The sequence below is a fragment of the Panthera onca genome, chromosome D1, assembly GCF_046562875.1.
Source record: "Panthera onca isolate mPanOnc1 chromosome D1, mPanOnc1 haplotype 2, whole genome shotgun sequence".
Classification (NCBI taxonomy): domain Eukaryota; kingdom Metazoa; phylum Chordata; class Mammalia; order Carnivora; family Felidae; genus Panthera; species Panthera onca.
The window spans coordinates 56119394-56139950 of NC_138348.1; the positions used below are offsets into that span (position 1 = coordinate 56119394).

The 20557-nt window shown below is 48.4% G+C and overlaps 1 protein-coding gene across 1 annotated transcript in view; it reads right to left on the reverse strand.

Annotated features, from left to right (window-relative positions):
- Positions 1 to 10113: 10113 nt before the first annotated feature.
- Positions 10114 to 20557, reverse strand: part of PDE2A (phosphodiesterase 2A) — a 105855-nt gene continuing 95411 nt past the window's right edge. The window contains exon 32 of the mRNA XM_078433120.2: positions 10114 to 20424. Coding sequence (XP_078289246.2) covers positions 20410 to 20424 — 15 coding nt within the window. The 3' untranslated portion in view covers positions 10114 to 20409. The remainder of the gene's footprint in view (positions 20425 to 20557) is intronic.

Below are 20557 nucleotides of genomic sequence, written 5' to 3' on the forward strand. Positions count from 1 at the left end.
AATTCTCAGAATCTCCTTGTACCATCAACAACCATCAGACTTTAGCCATTCTTTTTCCACATCCCTCCATTAAGAACATATGAAGCAACAGAAAAACTATGTGATCTTAAACAAATAAAAAGCACGATTTGTCTCATATAACATAAAGTCTAGACATAGGTTCAGTCCAAGCTGTATAATTACATGATGTCTTCAAAAATTGAGCTCTATTGTTTTGGTCTTCCATCTTTAGAATGTGATTGCAAGATGGCTGGTAGGCCTCCAGAAATCACATCCTTGTTGCAGGAAAGAAGAATGAAGAAGGGTGAAAGGGACCCAAGATTATGCCAACACCTTGGGTTCCCTTTGGAAACCTTTTCCAGAAGCTCCACTCAGCAACTTTCACTGACATCCCTTTGGCTGAGACAAGTCACATGGTCTCTACTTGCTACAAGGGAGTGTGAGAGGTAAGCAATTTGAGCCAGGGACATAGTCATTCTGAACTAGATCAGGGTCCTATAGTCAGGAAGAAGAGGCCTTGGTCCTTTTGCCAACGATTGTTGATCTGCTTCCAGTGCTTTCCCTCCATTGACCACCCAGGTTATTACCTTTTTTTTTTTTTTTTTAACAAATATTTACTTGATAATCCCTTCCTGCTAGTCCCATGGCCATTGTCTTTAGAGAATTAAAAAGTAGTGTTTGCTCTTGAAGAGGTCCTAGTCTGATCTGTAGCAAGAGGCCAATACACAATACCTAAGCTTTAATAAAGGCAGAGTCACACAAACACCTTGTTGAAAGACATAGAAGGAACCCCTGAAAGATATAAAACCAGAAATGATTCAAAGGGGTAGGCTGTAGAGACCAGACTGGAACAGAAAGGTACATAGCTGAAGATTGTTGATACTATTATAAGCTCTTGTGTACTTCTTGCTTTTTTTTTTTTTTTAATTGTGTGCCTACATAGCTTTGATAAAACATAAAAAATAATCCTGAAAAATAATACTGCAGTAAGCATCTTTGTGCATAAAGAATGGTTGCCATTTTTGGTTATGTTTGCATGATGTATTCTTAGAATTTCTGTGTCCAAGATCACAGACACAAATTTGTTTCCAGAAAGTGTGCAGGGTTGCTAAAGAGTTTAATGGGGTGATGTATGTAAACTACCAAACACATAGCGGGCACTCAGTACACATTAGTTAGGAACAAGTAAATCACCCAATGTTTTGTCTGGATTCCAATTCCTTCCCAACAGCTGCCGCAAAGAAGAAGTGTAGCTCTCTTGATGATATTCCTTTGGGTCTTTTGCTAATACAAATACTGCTGCAGTGAGCAGTCTTGTGCCAACGTCAATTCGGGGTTTTGCCAGTCTATATTTGGGATAGTTTCCTAGAAATGGGTAAACGTATATGTCATTTTGCTAGATGTTGCCATGTTCCCTCCATAGGGGTCATACCATTTTGCACCCTCCCTAGTAATGTGTGAGTGAGCCTTTCTCTCAAAGCCTCCTAAGGGAAATTGTTGTCCAACTGTGGGATTTATATTCATCTGCTGGGTGAGAAATGATCTCTCAGTGTAGTTTGAATTTGCATATCTAACTGATACTTGTCATCTCCCCCTGACACTGCCCATTCTAAATTTCCCTCGCCCTCAGCCAGCACCTCAGCTGGCCTAGCTGCTTACCAAGGGGATGATCTAGACCTTCGTCCCTGAGGGGTCTGAGTCCTTGGTGACCTTGCCTTTGGTAGGTTATGGATGCCTCAGTTGCCCATGCAGCGTTACTGCTGAGCACAGAAGCAACGAGATGCATCCTAGGGAATCCCCTGAGGTCTGGACATTCTCCTTTCTGGCCCAATGTCAGCAGTTCTGCCTCTTCATGAAAATCAGAGTTGATTTTACCCTGCCACCAATGTAAACCCATTTTTGCCTTCTGAGCCAGGTGGCAGTTATAGCTTCAGGTTGAAGGAACTCTCCTGTGACTCTTGGTGGAAGGGCTCCTCCCTGGAAACCAGGACTTCTTTCCAGCAGAGCTGAAAGTTGTATGATCTTCTACAAGTGGGTCACTGGAAATGATGGGAAGAGGGGCCTCTCCTCTTTCTATCCTTTGTTTCCTGGACCTCTGTATTCCAACCAACAGAAACAGAGTACCACAGGGGCACCTGGGTGGCTCAGTCGGTTAAGTGTCTGACTTTGGCTCAGGTCATGCTCTCACGGTTTGTGAGTTCGAGCCCCGCGTCGGGCTCTGTGCTTTCAGTTCAGAGCCTGGAGCCTGCTTCAGATTCTGTGTCTCCCTCTCTCTCTGCTCCTCCCCCACTCACGCTCTGTCTCTCAAAAAAATGAACAAACGCTAAAAAAAAAGAAAAGAAACAGAGTACCACATAACAGCCATTAGTTCCAATACATACTGCATATCCTCCAGGACGGCACCCAACCCAGCAAGGTGGCATCCCCACGCTCACTGTGAAAAGTAAGGGAGACGATTCATTCTCAGAAATACCAAATAAAAGCTGTGCTGTCTAATTAACAGTAGGTTTACAACCTATTGGAAATATATATGAACCTCCACTCCCCACCATAATGGAGTCACAAACCCTTGGACGCTTCAGTTCCTGGTTCCTCTTCCCTCTCCCTGTTTTTCAGGCTTAGTTTCTCCGCTTTGCAATCAGCATGTGTCAAAGAACAAAGGAGGGACTGAAAGTCTCTGCATCACCTCAGGAAATGAGGCTGATGAGAAATCAGGGGAGGGACTTGCACGCTAGGAGATAAATTGTCTGCTGTAATTGCCCCAAGTTGCCTGCCCATCAGATACCTGCTCTTGTGAGAACATTGATTAAAGCCTCACTTCACTGTGCTCCGAGTCTCTGCGTCTCTCTAATTGGATCAGTGGGCTTATTTCTTATACCAGAGCCCAACACAGGGCTCGAACTCAAGAAACCATGAGACCATGACCTGAGCCGAAACCAAGAGTCTGACCCTCAACATCTGAGTCACCCAGGCACCCCAGGCTCGGTGGATCTTGTGGGAATGTGTCCGTTGTCACATCTTCATCCAAAAGGAGGCCCTTAGGCTAAGGCAGAGCAAGGCAGAGTGCTTTGTCAGGAAATCAGGTATAGGTCACCTTGCATTGGTGCTGGCAGAGGCCCTATAGGTCTAGAAGGCAAACCCACACCCAGAGCTCATTTAAAATTTTTTTTTTAACATTTATTTATTTTTGAGACAGAGAGAGACAGAGCATGAATGGGGGAGGGGCAGAGAGAGAGGGAGACACAGAATCGGAAGCAGGCTCCGAGCCATCAGCCCAGAGCCCGATGTGGGGCTTGAACTCACGGACCGTGAGATCGTGACCTGAGCCGAAGTCGGACGCCCAACCGACTGAGCCACCCAGGCGCCCTACCCAGAGCTCATTTAAGTTCCTCTAAGGAAGAATCACTTAGAAGTTAGAAGAGATCTGATGTAACCAACTTTTTTGATCTCAAGGGGGTGGAGCCTCACTGGAGACCCTTGGAGGGCAGGAGAGACCCAGCAGAGGCAGTAGCTAGATAGGACTTGGTGAGTGTGAGCCCATGCTGTTGGGCCTGTGCATAGCCTCCAACCCTGCTGCTGTGACTCCTCCACTCATGGTCCACTGCTCCGGCACTAGAGTGGCTAAGGACAGAGGCTGGCTGACACGTGCCAGAGGGAATGATCCTGTCCACCTGATTGTCGAGTGCTTCTTCTGAGGTGGATGCTTCCTAGGGAACATAGATGTGAGACACAAACATCTTGACATTCCACTCCTTTTGCCCTCCCCTAGGTCGTCCTCCTGCCTCTTTCCTGTCTTCTGCTGATGCTTCTTTTGGGCCCCTGACCAGCAAGCCAGTGATTCACCACTGCTCAGAAGTGCGTATCTTTATCTTTGTCAAATCTTACTCCTTATAATGCTTACAGCTGACAGCACTGCTTGGTGTTCTGCCCACTAAGAGGATCTTCCTTCTATACTAGCTTTTAGGGCCATGACTGCTTGGGGCTACAGTGTGGCAACAGTCCGTTTTTGGCCCACATCAACTTACAGGTGAGCCTACCCATATGTGAACCAGATGTGGATGTTTTCTTTCTCTATTGTCTGGGCATAGGGAAGCCCCCATGAGGCCATGAGTTTGAGGGCAGGAGAGACATCAGCGCAACAGATTACTGACATGGGGCTCTGATCCACCTGCTCGTATGACTCACACTCGTATGTGTCTTATAGACTTCCTTAGGCCTGAATGTACCATTTCCATCATACAGTGGGTTGCTACTGTGCCTGTCTGCTCTGGCTATGATTTGATGGATCTAATTAACACCCAGCTCGTGATAGCTCCTCTCTCCTAATCATTTACTGTCCATCCCGTGGCCAGTCTCTACAAGGGCCCAGCAGTCTGTCAGGATCTGCTTTTCAAATATACAGTTCTCTGATGCAGAAGGCATGGCCTAGCTAGAGGGTCTGTGCCATGCATCTCCTGTGGGGCTTGCCAGGGACTCCATCCAGCATCTAATTTCCATGGACACCTCTAACACTATATCCAAGGGGTAAAGCAGCTTATACTGCAACCCGGTCCTAATGCAGAGTCCTCTCTTCCTCTGGGCCTCACTTGAAATTGTTAGACTTCTGACTACCTGATAAATGGATTGGGGCAGTATTCTCAATATGGCATATACTGCCTCCAAATTCCAAAGGACCCATCAAACATGCATATCTCGCTTAGCAATAAGGAATATAAGGTGTAATAATTTGTTCTTTGCCTCAGAAGGGATGGCCCAGCATGTCTCAGACCTAGTCCCCCCTAAAAGCTTCACCTATATAACAGGCCAATGAAACTTTGTAGGGTTTTTCTCACACCCTCTGGCACATATGTGTCTTATTCAGACATTCAGAGTGACACCGTATTCCTGTTTACCAGGTGCAATTAGCATGACCCCATTAATATGGTGGACCAGAGTGATGTTCTGCAGTAAGTCAAGGTGACCAAGGTCTTTGTGACAGAGAAGGAGAGTTATAGTCTTGGGAGCAAGACTGTAAATGAGTACTACTGCTCATTTATTTGTGAACTGCTTTTGGATCTCTTTACTAATGGGGACTGGAAAGAACACACTGACAGAATTGAAGGCAAACGCCAGAGATTGTGCTGATCTATTCCAATAAAGATATTACATCCAGCATAAGAGCTGCATTTGAAGTTATCATTTGTGGTTATCCCATCATCCAACATGAGCCACATGGTTTTTGCAGACCCTAATACAGGTAGAATAAATGGGGGATATAATGGGAACCACCACCCTCTATCCTTTTAGTCTTTAAAAAAAAATTTTTAATGTTTATTTATTTTTAAGAGAGAGAGAAGGAGAGCAGGAGAGGAGAAGGGGCAGAGAGAGAGGGAGACACAGAATCTGAAGCAGGCTCCAGGCTCTGAGCTGTCAGCACAGAGCCTGATGTGGGGCTCAAACTCACAAGCTGTGAGATCATGACCTGAGCCGAAGTCGGACGCTTAACCGACTAAGCCACCCAGGCACCCCATATCCTTTTAGTCTTCAAGGGAGACAATTTCTGAGCCGCCCCCCCCCCCCCCCGCAAATTGCCAACCTACATATTTGGAGACTAAATATATGGTTCTTGTTTTAAGCTACTAATTTTGGGCATGGTTGTCATGTAGCTAAAGCTCCATTCAAAATGCAGGCCAGGAATATAGAAAAGAGATCTGAACGAGGCCTATAGGTTTAGGAGTCATACAATGGTAACTGACATGGATGAGATTGTCCTGGAAATTCATGTGGAGTAGGAACAGCTTGAGGCCCCCGAAGTCAACATTACCAAACTAAGTTCAGTGATTCCTATCTCACAAAATGGCACCGCCATCTACCCAGGCGCCCAAGCTGGAGACCTGAGCCTCTAGCAGCAGACATCATGCATTTCATGATCTGGCCCTGCCAGCCTCCTCTCTCTCCACCAGGCATCCTACACGCTGGCAAAACAGGACTTTGTGATGCTCCTCAACTGCACTGTGCTCTCTTCCCCGCACTGTGCCTCTGCCTATGCGCTTTCTGCCATCTGGAACGCCCTGCCAGCCCCTTCCTCATATCCTTAACCGCCACTTCAACCCCATGTGTCACTACTTCTGGGCAGCCTTCCCTGACCACCCCCAACCACAGTTAGACTCTCCTCCTCTCCTACCTTTCTATGCACAAGCCATAGCACACATTCCTGAGATGATGGCTCTATCTCTGCCAGGCCTTCACATCCTCACCATCTGACTGTGTGGCTCTGAAAGTCAGGGGCTATGCCTTTTATGTCTGTAAGTATCTGTGTTTATGTATAGCCGAGAACGTAGAGTGTCTCCCGGGGAACAAACCAATCTAAGCAGGGTCCTGCGTGGGATGAAGAGATTTCAGAATAGCTGGTCTGAGTGAATGACAAATCTGATGATTTTTTCTCTCTCTTCCTTCTATAGCTTATATAGCAAACACCCTTGGTGGGCTAATGCAACACTCATTCTCAAACCACTTTTCCTTTGTCCCCTAACTATAAAGTCTGGAAAACCTAGTTGTTTTCTCAGATTATTTTATTTAGTGTGACCAATAAAATGAAACAGAAGTCCACTAGAGGCTTCTGGGAAAGCCTTCACTTTTTTTTTAAATGCTTTATTTATTTTTGAGAGTGAGAGAATGCAAGTAGATAAGGGACAGAGAGAGAGGGAGACACAGAATCTGAAGCAGGCTCCAGGCTCTGAGCTGTCAGCACAGAGCCCAACATGGGGTTCAAACCCACGAACTGTGAGATCATGACCTGAACCGAAGACAGATGCCCAACTGACTGAGCCACCCAGGCGCCCCTTGCTTTTCTTATCAAAAGAACACTTGGGCTAGAAGATGGGCTCTTTCTCCCATCTTCCTGCCTGAAATATAGATGTGAAGCTTAAAACTTCATCTTGTACCATGAAGCAACAAGCCAGCATGCTAAAGGTGGCAGAGCCGGAAGCCACGTTGGGTCTGCTGGCATCGTTGAAGCCCTGCCCCAGCCTGCCTCCAGCCCTCTCCTCGTGTGAGATAATTAAGTGACCTGATTGTTTAAGACACTGCTTGTCAGGTGTTCTATTCCAGAGGAGAAAGCATTCCTCACTGAGGCAGAATACACAGAATGGCAGGACTGCCGGAAGAGTGGTCCGAGTCAAGGTCAGGCTGGAACCAGTGTTAAAGATAAACCCATCAAGTAACAAATGCAGAGTTGCTTTTCTTCATTTTTGTTCTTTTCAGCTCTTGGTGCTGTGGGGGAGACTTGGAAACAGTGATGTAGCCTCTGTTCTTAGAGTGTTTACAGTCAAGTGGGAGGAGGTCTGATGAAATACCACACTGAACAGCATGCAGCTGAGAGCTGGATTTTATAAAGCTTGGAGGAGAGGAAGCCCAGTGAAGGGGAAGTGGCTGAGATGGAGAAGTTTCCTGCAGGATGAGGGGCTTCAACGGGGCCTCGGAAGAGGAATGGGATTTGCTGACTTGTCATTAGCCCCTCCGTGATCTCTGCCACGCAGGTGAGCTAAAGGAGATGCCTGCTGGCAAGCCCCCAGTGCACAGTAGAGGCTCATTAAGTCTTAATGCCCTTCTGATTTAGAAAGATATTTTCCTCCCTCTCATGCATTTATTCAACACATATTTATTGAGCCTTTGCTATGGATGGGGAACTGCTCCAGGTGCTACGGATACAAGTGTGAGCGGAACACACACAGTACCTGACCTCAAAGAGCATCAGTTCCAATGAGGGACACAGACGACAAACAAAAGAAAAACGTGGGACTGGAGGGGACAGGATTAACAAACTCAGGACTGGGTCACGTCCTTCCCTTCCTTTAGGCCTCTGCCTTCCCAAATGGACTATACATCCGGTTCCCCTTGTCCAAGCCACTCATTAGACAGCCCTGCTTCCTGGAGTAGGTAGCAGTACTGGCCCAAGGGGACACCTGCTGTGGGTGCTGTGCGGCCTCCGGGCCCAGGCCACCCCCATGTCTCTGCAGCCTGCAAGCCTCTGCCATTCCTCTCTGCCCACCCAGGCTAATGGCCCTGTACCCACCCCCATCTCCCTTTCTGAATCACACACACGGCACATGCCACAGCTTAACTCCATACCCCTCAGTCTTTTGGCCACACGGTGCCCTCGCCCCAGCCCCAGCCCCAGCCCCAGCCAGGACACTCTGGCCTTACCTTTCTGCTGGAAGGCTGAGGAGACATGGCTCTCGCATCCTGAAGAGCCCCTTACTTCCTCCTCTCTCAGGAAGCCCTCCTCACCTGGAGCCAGGTGATCACATAGTTGATCATCCTAACTTGGAAGGCTCTCAAGAGGGGAGGGGCCACTATTGGTAATCACATCTGATCACAAGCAAACCGAGGGATGTGGTCTCCTAACCAGAGCCCGAAGCTGAGGTCTCATGCTCCAGTCATCCTCTTCGTCGGTTACCTCACCATTTCCCAAACTGTGTTCCGTGGAACACCTGAGAGAGTCACAAAACCAAAACAGAAACTAAAAATTCCACATTGGGGGCGCCTGGGTGGCTCAGTCGGTTAAGCGTCCGACTTCAGCTCAGGTCACGATCTCACGGTCTGTGAGTTCGAGCCCCGCATCGGGCTCTGGGCTGATGGCTCAGAGCCTGGAGCCTGCTTCCGATTCTGTGTCTCCCTCTCTCTCTGCCCCTCCCCCATTCATGCTCTGTCTCTCTCTGTCTCAAAAATAAATAAAAACGTTAAAAAAAAAATTAAAAAAAAAATTCCACATTGAAGTGACTTTAGGAGACTCTGAATTAACCCAAGATAAACAGATTTCTTTTCTGTAGGACTTCCCCAAATTAATATGTGTTGGTGAGAGTATAACATGTCATGTCCCTCAAGCCCATTTGACCATGGAATCCTTGTGCAGAGAGCATCCCATGGAAGTAACACACTTGATGCAACACTGTCCTAGACAAATGGAGTTGCTCCCAGAACGTATACTTATCTCTGTCCTACAGTTTAGTATTGCGATATGAGCACCAAGACAGAGATGGGTTTAGACCAGCTCTGCCTCTTTGCAGCTGGGTGCCATTTTGCATCAGGATGCTTTTGGGTTTTTTTTTTGTTTGTTTGTTTCTTTGTTTGTTTCTGTTTTTTGAGAGAGAGACAGCACAAGTGTGGAATGGGCAGAGAGAAAGAGGGAGAGAGAGAGAGAGAGAAAGAGAGAATCCCAAGCAGGCTCTGAACCACCAGTGTAGAACCCCATGCGGAGCTCAAACTCATGAACTGCAAGATCATGATTGGAGCCAAAGTTGGATGCTTAACCACCTGAGCCACCCAGGCTCCCCAGGATGCTTTTGGCTGCAAGTAACAGATATTAGCAGGTATTGTAGTTTATTACTGTCATAGCAAGAACTCCTGAGCTTAGCACTTCCATTACAGCAGTGTCCTCAAGGACCCAGGTATTTTCCATTTCTTCACCCTGCCATCTTCAGCATGCTGCTTGTCTCCTCTGGTGGTCACAGGATGGCCACAGCAGCTCCAAGTACAGTACAGAGAAACAAAGACATTCAGCAAAGAAGGCCGTGTTCTCCCGTGTACGTCATTACCATTTATTCTTTTTGTTGTTGTTTTTTTACCACTCATTCTTAACAAGGAAAAAATTTTCCAGACGCACCCCCCCCCCCCATACCCCTGTCCCTGTAGAAGTCTTCTCCTCAGGTCTCTGTGGCCAGTAGGGTGACCAACCATCCTAGTGTGCCCAGGACTGACAGATTTCCAGGGACCCAGCACTACCAGTACTGAAACAGGGACATTCCTGGGCAGCTTCGAAGTTCATAACTGGGTAGGAATGGACCACATAATTGCCTAAATCAGTCATTGGATAGGGGAATGGAATTGCCATGATTAATTTAGACTAATCAGGATTACCCCCTGAGGCAAGAGAGGGGGGCAGCTTTCCTGAATATGGAATGATGAGCACCCAGGCAAATCCTATGAGGAAGAGGGGAAACGCTGTTGGTTGGCTAGGCAATCAGCAGGGCTGCCTTATCCGTAAAATGAGATACAGTGATAATCTCTGCTTAAGAGGTAGTGGTAGAGACTAGATAAAATGACGTATGACCAGGCCTCCCATAGAGAACCAACAATAGCATCTTTTTAGTAAGCACTAACTGTATGCAAAGCACTGTGCTAAAGGCACCACGTGTGTTGTCACTAGAGCCACAGAACATTCTAGGAGACAGGGATGTAAATCTGATTTTACAGATGTTCCTGAGACACCAGAGGTTAGGTGATTTGCCCAAGGTCATACAGTGAGGAAGTTCTAGAGCCAGGTCTCAAAACCAAGTCTGTCGCACATCACGATGCCCATTTTAATCTCTCTAGCCTCTGCTGCCTTACAGAGTTGTGCATCAAATGCTAATTTCCTTCCCTTTCATCTCCAGCTCTTGGCACAGGGCTCAGCATTTAACAAGCATTTATTCAAAAAAATTTTTTAATGAGTAGGTGGTAGCAGCTGATACTCGTTGCAACCATAGAGTTTACAAAGAACTTTGCTTGAATTTAGGGTTCTCTCCTCCAAATCTGGTCCTCTTCCAGGGCGCCTTTTCCCCGCACATGGCACCAACATCCAACTAGGTGCACAAACCAGAAAACTAAAAGTCATCATCAGCCTTCTTTCTCCCTCCCAGTCATCATCTCCAACCCATTGCCAAGGCTGTCTCTCCAACCTGTACACCTCTCTCAGTCCTCTGTGACCTCGGCCCACATTACCATCACGTGCTCACCTGAACTGCTACAAGAGCTCCCTAACTACCCACGGCACCCAGCTTCTCCCCCAGTCTCTTCTCCGTGCACAGCCAGGGTGCTTGTCTCAGTTTCTGACCTGCTCACCTGCCTAATGCAAACCCTGGATATTCATTCCTTTGGGGATAAAGCTCAAACTCCGTAACACAGCCTGGCCTCTGCCTGCCTCCCTTGCCTCATCTTCTGCTGTCTCTGCTCCCTCTCATAGTCCATAGTCTCCCAACCACCTCCTCCCCTGACCTTCCTGAAGTCCCTCCTTCTTGTGCTTCCTCCTGCCTTGGAATCTTTGCACATGCTGTTTCCTCCATTCTCGCTTACCTCGGACCTTAGCCTGGGTGCTCTCCTTCTGCTGAGACTCCCTGACCACCCTGACCAGGTCAAATCCTCTTGTCAGAGGCTCTTACAGCACTACTTTTCCTTAATGGTCCCTTTGGCCCAACTGTCATTTTACATTTGCTTGTGAGTCAGTTTTCATTTATTTATTTATTTATTTATTTAGAGGGAGAGAGGAAGAGAGAGAATCCCAACCAGGCTCCCCACTGTCAGCACAGAGCCCCACGTGGGGCTCAAACCCATGAACCGCAAGCTCACGACCTGAGCTGAACTCAAGAGCAGTCACCCAACTGACTGAGCTACCCAGTCGTCCTTGTGTTTGTTTTTAAAGTAAGCTCTATGCAGGGCTTGAACTCACAACCCTGAGATCGAGTCACAGGCTGTACTGACTGAGCCATCCAGATGTCCCTGCTTGTCAGTCTGTTTGACTGATGTCTATCCCTCAATTAGCCTGTAAGTTGGGTGTCTGATTTTGTTGACCTCTCTACAGCCTCTCCGATGCCCAGCCATGGACATCACATAGTATGTTTTCAACAAATGTGTGTTTCACTATTAACTGGTTGATTAATCAATTAGGGTTTCACCCAGAATTCTCCGAGCTCCCTCTGGGCAGGGCCCTGCCTTAAAGCTTTTGTGTCACCACCGCCCCCAGCAGCTCACACAAGGCTGGGCCTGGGGAAATTTGTAATGAACACTCTGAGTGATGACGACCACGTGGTTGACAGGGATGGGGCTGCTTGTCAGAAACAACCTGTAAGGGAGTGAAGCATGTGGGACAATAAAGGGGAAAGAGCTGAGGATGGGTGTGGTCTCAGGAAACCCTAGTTTTGGTCTGATGAGGGAAGGAAATAAGGAGCATAAATCAAAGATTGCACGGAGGAGTTGTGCCCTCTCTGGGCAAGGAAGCCAGCAGTTTGTGTGTCCCTTCCAGATGGTGGTCAGTGATTGGGCTGTCCTGCCAACTGGACCCAACACACCAAAGGTGAAAAATGTCCCCTCCTCCCTCCAATCCCTGTGCCCTGAGGTACCCCCTCCCTTCCTCAAACCCTCGTGTTGGTGTCCTTGGGCTGCTGAAACAAAGTACCATCAACTGGGTGGCTTCAAACATCAGAAACGTGTTGTCTCACGGTTCCGGAGTCTAGAAGGCTGAAGTGAGTGCTGGCAGGGTCACGCTCTCCCTGAGGGGTCTAGGGGAGGATCTTGCCCTGACTCGCTCCCAGCTTCTGGTGCTGGTGGCAGTCCTTGGTGTGGATTGACTTGTGACATCATCCCATCTCTGCCTCCATCTTCACATGACCTTCTATCTGTGTGTCTCCGTGTCTAAATTTCCTCCTTCTTATAAGGACCTCAGCTTAATCACATCTGCAAAGATCCTATTTCCAGAGAAGGTCATGTTCTCAGTTATCAGGGATTGGGACTTGAACTTACCTTTGGTTGGGGGCAGGGCGTGGACACAATTCAATACACTACCCCAGAATGCCACAGTTAACCTCTTCCAAACCTCTTTTGAACCTGCCCTTTCTGTCTCTGAGGCCAAAGTCCTTTCCCTGGGAGCTCTCTTCTGACCCCTCAGCCTTTGTCAAAGACAAAGTTATGCTCCTCATGCCCAGGAATATGCCCTGATGAAACCCTTCAATTCACACAGCTGGCAGTTTTGACTGGAGCCAAAGGCTTTCACGCCTTTTCTCATTTAATCCTCACGGCAGCCTTGAGGAGGTTTATTATTATCCCCACTTGACAGATGAGGAAATTGAGACCTGGGGAAGGTAAGTCCTTACACAAAGCCACACAGCAAGGAATGGCAGAACACAGAATTCTTATGCCAGATACCATACCCTTAACCACTGCGCTCTTACTACTGAAACACTTCCTTGGTGAGCTATCCACCAGCTGCCAAGAGGGTTCGAGTAAACCCACCTGGCAACTTAGAAGAGTGTCGTGAAAAAACTAAGGGGATAAGAGAGACTACAAAACTGGGGGCCTGTGTTTGGTCACTAGGAGGACCCAGGAATAAGGAGTCACAGATTGCATTAGGAGATGGAAAACAGATGCATAGGAGAAGTTTGGGGTGACATTTCTTTAGGGAGGAATTTTCCATTGGTGATATTTTAAAATTCATTTGATGATGATCTGGTATAAATTCAGTGATTTTTCTCTGTCCTACTTCTACATGCCCCACTCATGGTTAACATCACTGTGTATCCTGGAGCCTGCCAGTGTTCTGGAAGCCAGTTTGTTTTAAATGATGTTCAGCACTGGTCATGCAAGCATGACTCCACCGTGAACATGATTTCCTCTGAAGGGAAGCCTGACTGTTCGTCACGCAGGTGTGGTGATACTGAACAAGCTATTTTCTTCAGTTGAATGAGGTAACTCTTGCACGTCCGTGATCACTACGGAGACACTCCTCAAGACACGCAGGCCAGCCACAGATCCCACGATGGATATGGATGCAGTCACTCGGAGTGGATTTACAACGACTCACTTTTCATTTAAGCATTTTTGCTGAGGGCCTACTCTGTCTTAGGCTCTATGTTGGGTACTAAGGATAGAGAAATAAGCCAGACTTAGTCTCTCCCTTCAAGGGGATCATGTTTTATTGGGGGAGACAGACAATTAAAACCAATGGGATCAATGCTTTGAGAGAACGCTATCAGTTGAGATTCTTAGTTGTACACACCGTAATCTACGCTTAAGTAGAAGGAGAAGAGAATCGGGCTCAGTGCTACACAGCTGAAGGTCAGGGCCAGCCAAAACGCCCAACCCGTTTTCAAGTGGAAACATCACCATGCTGCCACCTGTTGCTTAGCACCTGTGTGAATGGCTGCCTATTAGAAACCCCTCCATGGGCACCTCCATCACAGATGCTTTTCAGGTGATTCTGTCTAACTGCATGCAGTCATCAATGTCCATTCTGTACTTCTACCTCTGTGTCTTATCAAGGACATCTTATTTTTTTAAGGACTTTTTCTCTCTTTTTTTAATGTTCATTTATTTATTTTGAGAGAGAGAGAGAGAGGGCACGAGAGGGGGAAGGGCAGGGAGAGAGGGAGAGAGAGAGAATCCCAACCAGGCTCCACATCGTCAGTTCAGAGCCTGACGTGGGGCTTGATCCCATAAACCATGAGATCATGACCTGAGCCAAAATCAAGAGTCAGACGCTTAACTGACTGAGCCACCCAGGTGCCCCACAAGGACATCTTCTTAATGGAATCTGAGCTGTAGTGGAATGTGGGAAATGTTTTCCAGACTCTATGCCACAGGAAGGCAATCTAGAAGGGGTCAGGCAATTGGATGTTTGTATCTGGGGTTCAGGAAAGATATGTGGACCAGTGAACTGGGCCATGTCACAGAGGGTTTGCCTGGGTGCAAAGATTGGTGAGGATGGTAACCCAGACCAGGTACAAAGGTGCTTCCACTTCAATTCACCACTGAATTCGCCACTGAAACAGCAAATGAGGTGGTAGAGATAGAGACACAGTGTGAAGGTAGCTCCCTGATGCCTGCCTAACTCATACAGGAGTTAGAAAGTGAGAAATCCACCAGGGAAGGGGAATCCTGGCTGCTGCTGGCTACCGTTTAGTTCATTAGGCTAGAACTCTGCACTCAGGGATCTACTGATTGTCACGTAGGCAATTCTGTTCTGATATGGAGAAGTTCTAAACAATGAAATACTGAAGTGTTTTGCATTAAAACATAAGTGTTGATCAGGGGCGAAATTAAACCAGGGAGAAAGACAGAAAGTCTGTCCTTCTCACCAGCCACTAGGCAGAAAGTGGAAAGCCTTGATTCTAGGTAGGGATATCTGGTCAGGGATGGATCCTTGCTTATAGATCAGGAGCTAAGGAGAGAGACAGCCACTGGTGAGTCTTCTCTCCTGAGGAGGGGTATGAGTGTGGACCCCAAGGATAAGAACCTAGCGGTTGATATAAAATAATTTCCTCCATATCTGCATCACTATTTCTCTCTTGTTATCACAGGATTTCAGCAAAATTTTGTAGAATACTTCTTTAGCATGCTTTGGGAACTACTTGTCCCAAAGATAAATGCACTTATCTAGATTTGATGAAGACTGAATTGAGGAAAGGGAAAATCACACGGATTCAAGATGCATTAGAAATCTCAAGCAGGATAAATACAGAGAAAGACATACATAATAAGCACATTGTGATAAAACTGCTGAAAATCAAAAACTAAGAGAAAATCTTAACAGCAGCCACAGAGATGCATTCCACTACTTTCAAAGGAGTAATAACAAGACCAATAGCTGACTTCTCATCAGAACCAATGGAAGTCAAAAGAGAATCATCTCCAAGATGCTCAGAGAAAATACTTCCTAACCTAGAATTCAACAGCTTCAAAAACATCCTAAAAGAATGAAGGAGAAACAGATATCCTCAAACTAGTACAAGCCAGAAGAATTCAGCAGCAGCAGACCTGCGCAAAAGGAGACACTAAAAGGGTGTTTTCAGGAAGAAAGCAAGGGTTCCAGATCATATACCATATGTCAACAGTAGAAACAGATAAACAAATATATTCATAAGATGGGATATTCACAATATATACATACACAAGAATGTCCAGGGAAACATTGTTCTTAATAGCCAAAATATTAATATCCAAATGACTATCAACATTCATACATGCAGTACTAAACTTCAATAAAAGTCAATAGATTTGTACTCCCATCCAAGATGGAGTCATAAAGGCTAGATTTACCCACCTCCTTGAAATAACAACAACAAAATGGACAAAATGTATGATGTAAAGTTTTCAAGAGGTTGGGTACTACTAGGCAAGGAATGGGATCCTAAGAGAAAGGAAAATTGTGGCAAGCTTTACAATTGCCCGGCTGACAGCCTAGAGAGAGTTTCCAGGCCACCGTGCAGGGAGGAGGAATCCCCGGTGAAGCCTGGAAGTCTCCCTGAGTTGAGTGGATGGAGTTGGGAATCTGAAAAGACCCAGTTGGCTAGAGTTTACAGGGCAGAGTGCCAGAGATGAAAGAGCTGCATAGAGAGAGAATTCTGAAGATTTTCAGAGGGTGTCCCTCAAGTGTTCACTTGAGTTGTGATCAATGCACACACTGGAGCCCTGATTCTGTCACTTTCCATCAGTCAACATTCCTGCTTTGAGCACCTACCGTGAACCGAGCCAGAGTCAGGGCAGATCTCTTCCTGCCATTGAGGGGCGCCCAGTCTAAAGGGGGAAAGAAACCACATGCCCCTAAAGGGCACACACTGCCTGCAGAGTCTCAGCTGAGAGCCAGATTGATGTTCAGAAGCAGATGTGGAGATAAAAGAGTGCCTATTGCTCTGACCTGCCTCTCCCCTCTCTGACCCCAGCACCAGGCAGATGCAGGGACACTGTGATGTGGGAGAGACAAACCAGCTCACCAGGGCCATGCCTGCAGGGTGGGGCCTATGTGAAGCCTACCCTCCCTGGGATGGGGAGAGAACCTCGGGCCAGGAAATGGGAGCTGGTACCCAACCCATCCCTGTTTGGCCTCTGTATCATATGATCTTAGAGGGCCCTGTCCTTTCTGGGTTTCCTCATCTGACCCCGGGGATGCTCTATGAGCAACTTTTGCCCTGAGGGAAGTTGCTGCCAGCTGAGTTTCTGAGCCTCAGTTTCCCTTGTCTATAAAGGGGACAATAATTCCCACCCATCCTTGGGAGAACCTCCCAATTAAGAGATTGTTCTTTTCCTCCAGCCATTGCCAAAAGGGGATAAAGAAGCACCAGGGGTTTGTGCAGAGGTGAGGGGACAGGCAACGGTTGACCGTCTAAGGCAACATGGGGTGAGGCAAGTGCTTTCCTCCAATCCAGCTTCTTTTATCTCTCCCCAACTTATCCACCCCACTGCATCCCAGGCTATTTTGTTAGTTCCCAGAATTCCCACGTTCCTCACTCAGTTCTGCAGTTTCTCCAGTGATGACTTGGGAATGGAGAGTGGCAGCCATCTTGGCAGGAATGGCAGCACCTCCCATTTTCACACCTGTCTCACCAATCTTCACACCGGATGGTGTATTCTGCTTCCAATTCGAACCCATCCTTGTAAGCCCTCAGAGAACAGTCTGGCCACAGCATCTATATGCAGATTTCATTCACACACAGCTCCTTAGAAGTAGAGTGGGCTTCCCTCCCAGCACACCCTCCTGAAGGCCTCCAGAGGGGCCTCATCATCCCATTTTGTAGACAGGAAAACCGAGACCAGAGAGGAAGAATCCGAGTGCTCATCCTGCCATGAGAGAAGAGGAAGTCCAGGAGGGATGTGGTGTGTGGTGAGAACTCTTGCTTTGTGTTTCAGGAGAGAGAACATAGCAGTGCGAATTTCTGTCAGATAGGAGGCTTCCCCTCACGTTCTTGATCCTCCCCAAACCAACCATGCCGCTGCCTCCCCCTCCCTCCTCTCATTCTCCCGTTGACCCACTCTCCCTTCTCTTCCAGGCACTGTCCAGAGTCTAGCCTTGGACACACGGCTTGCCCCACTGCCCTGGGGCCCAGCTCCTGCTCAGGCCTCTAACCCCTTCACCTCCCTGCTCAGGGCTCCTTCCAGGAGACTGCAGCTGAGGCTAAGAAAACAGCATCTCCCTGCAGTCCGCGCGCAGCATGTCCCTACGCTGTTGGGCCACCTCATGGCATCCTTGGCTTGCTTGTGCTCCCCACCTCCAGGCCCCACAGTCTCAAGTGGACTGAGCTCTGGGAAGCTGAGCAGTGAGGGAGGGCTGAGGCCTTGGGCACATCCCCTGCGCCTCCCCACCACCCAGCCTGCTTTCCTGGCCTATCTGCAGTGACCTCACCTCCTGTCCCGGTACCCCCCATCCACGTATCAAGACCCTGGAGCCCAGCCTCCTCCTGAGGCCCCTGCACATTCTAGCTAGCTCCTGCTCTGACTTTCCAGCTTCAACAGCACAGGACCAAGTGTGGCAGTGCTGTCTCCCAGTTATTTTACGCCCAGAGGAGGAGTTCCACCTATTCCTGATCACAAAGCTGGTACTGTCTTCCCAGGGATCTTTCCGCAGAGGGGGGCCGCTTAACAGATACCTCCAGGAGACATGGGATCTCACTAAGGTAAGACTGGCAGGCCTCTGTCCTGTTCAGTGAACAGCTAAAGGGGTTTGGAGGCCCCTAAGAAACATTTCCCATTTTCCCTATGAAGTCTGTACAGTGTACCCAGTGTAGACTGTGTAGACTGAAGAGTGTGTCTGCCTATAGGAGAATGAGCGTGTGGGTCTGTGTGTGCATGTCTGTGTGTGAGAAGGTGTCTCTGTAAGTATGAAAGGGGCGTATATGAGTGGGTGGGAAGGAGAGGAACCCCCCCCCCCGCCCCCTCCCCCACACCCTTCTTAGACCTCTGGGGAGGTGAGGAGAGTAAGGATCGAGCGCCATCTGGTGACCATGAGCTGCACTATAGGCCACCAACCACTTCACCTCTTTTCTCTTGCCCCTCCCACTTCCACAACACAGCTACATAGAACTGATCTCAGATCCTTCTTTGGGGCTCCAACCCACTTGCTCACCACTCCTACCCCCCACCACACTCCTGCAGAGACACAGACTCTGACCCCCTGAATCTCTTTCCTCTCTCCCAGAGAAAGAGCCATTGGAGGGATTCAGGTAGGCAGGGCTCACATCTCAAGCTTGCGGATTACTTAACTTCTGTGAATTTCAAGCTACTTGGCTACAGAATGAAATAATGGAATTTACTCCAAAGAATCATTGGAAAGTTTTATGTAAAATGAAATCATTAAGTTGGAAGGGCTGGGCAGCTACAAGAAGCCATGGGGCTAAGCCTAGTGTTCTCAGATCAGGTGGGACCTGCCTTTTGACTCTGTGCAGACCCCCTCCTCCTACCTGTCTTCCCATTCATCCTCCCGCCCCTCCTCCGACCTTCCCCTCCCCTGGCAGCCCCAAACTGCTATTCCTTCCTTCTTCCCAAGGAGTTCATCTCCTGCTAGGGGCTCCACCCCATACCTGGTTGCAGGTTAGAGTAGCAATGAGCAGCCACCTAGGGCTGTTCGTGGGACCGCAGGGACCCACATTCCACCCCCTAGTCCTCCCTCTGTCCTCACCTCCATGAAGTGTTGAATCCCTCCCTCCCTCAGCCAGCCCAGGGCACAGAGCATCAGCTCTAGAATGATCCCTGCCCAACCTCAACCCTGCAGTCCTTTCTCTACTTTCCAGCAGGATCTTTCTAAAATGCATGTCCAAGTCACTCTCCTACTGAAAACGTTCGCTGCCCCCCTACTGCTCACAGAGTAAAGCCAAACTTCACAGCCTGGCATTCGAGGCTTTCCTTGGTCTGGCTGTACTTCCCTGTCTCTTCATTCCCTGTGTGCTGGTCACTCCCCTTTTCTGTGCCTTTAATGAGCAGTTCCTTCCACCAGGAGTGCTTGGCCCCTTCTGCCCACAGGAAAACAATACCTGTTCATCTCCCAAACCTCACTACTTTTCTTCTCAGGGTTATAATCCTGCCTGGAGCCCCATGGCCAAGCATCCCATGGGGTTGTCAGGTCCCATGACCAGATCTTCCTGACCAGGCTGTTAGACTCTCCAGACCAGGGACAAGCACAATTAGCTCTTGGCTAATGTGGTCTTGGCATAGGGTCTTGCATGCACGAGGAAAGACTTGTGAGCTGTCCACTCAGGTGGTGAGAAGGGATGTGTCACACAAGGGCCTCAAGTGGGATTAAATGTCCTCAAGTGTGGGTTGAGCTGGGGACAGACAACAGATGCAGGGAAGGGGAGTGAGGTCCCTGAAGCGTGCACACAGGCTGTCTGTGCTCCTCCTTTGTTCAAGGGCTGGTAGAAGAGAGACACACATTTGAAGTGGGCGGCGGGGGGGGGGGGGGGGTCACAGGCAGAGGAGCACCTATGTCAACCCACACCAATGCTGGTGTTAGCTGCACACCATTACAAGAGCTGTCCCCTGTCCGTCCCTTGTCAGCCTTGGACCCTATCAGGAACTGACCTGCCTCTACCTGGGCGTCCACTGGTCAGCCTGGGTCCTGTGCTGTGAGAGGATAGAGACACATGGGGGGAACCCAAAGCAGGGGCTGGGCAAGGGAGGGGATTGGACCCCAAGTTCTTAAGGGAAGGCTAGCTGCCTGGAGACCATGGCCCAGAAGAGCAGATACCAAACAGTGACAAGCTGTGGAGCAAGAGAAACAGATACGCTCTGTGGTCCCAAAGGCTGGCACCTGGGACATTGTAGGTGTCACAGGATGGCCCCAATCATCTTCTCCCAGTCCTTCTTTCCTCCATCTCCGAGGAAAGGAAATCCCAGTGTTCAGCCCTTAATATATCAACCGTTACTGATCTGGAAGAGATGAACAGGGAGAGGAAATGGGGGGTGGATGTAGGCGAGAGAGGGGGTGGGTCTAGAGACTTTTGCCTGTCAGATCCTCCTTATGGTCCAATCTGGGGTCTGCCCCTCTCTATCTGTGCAGAGG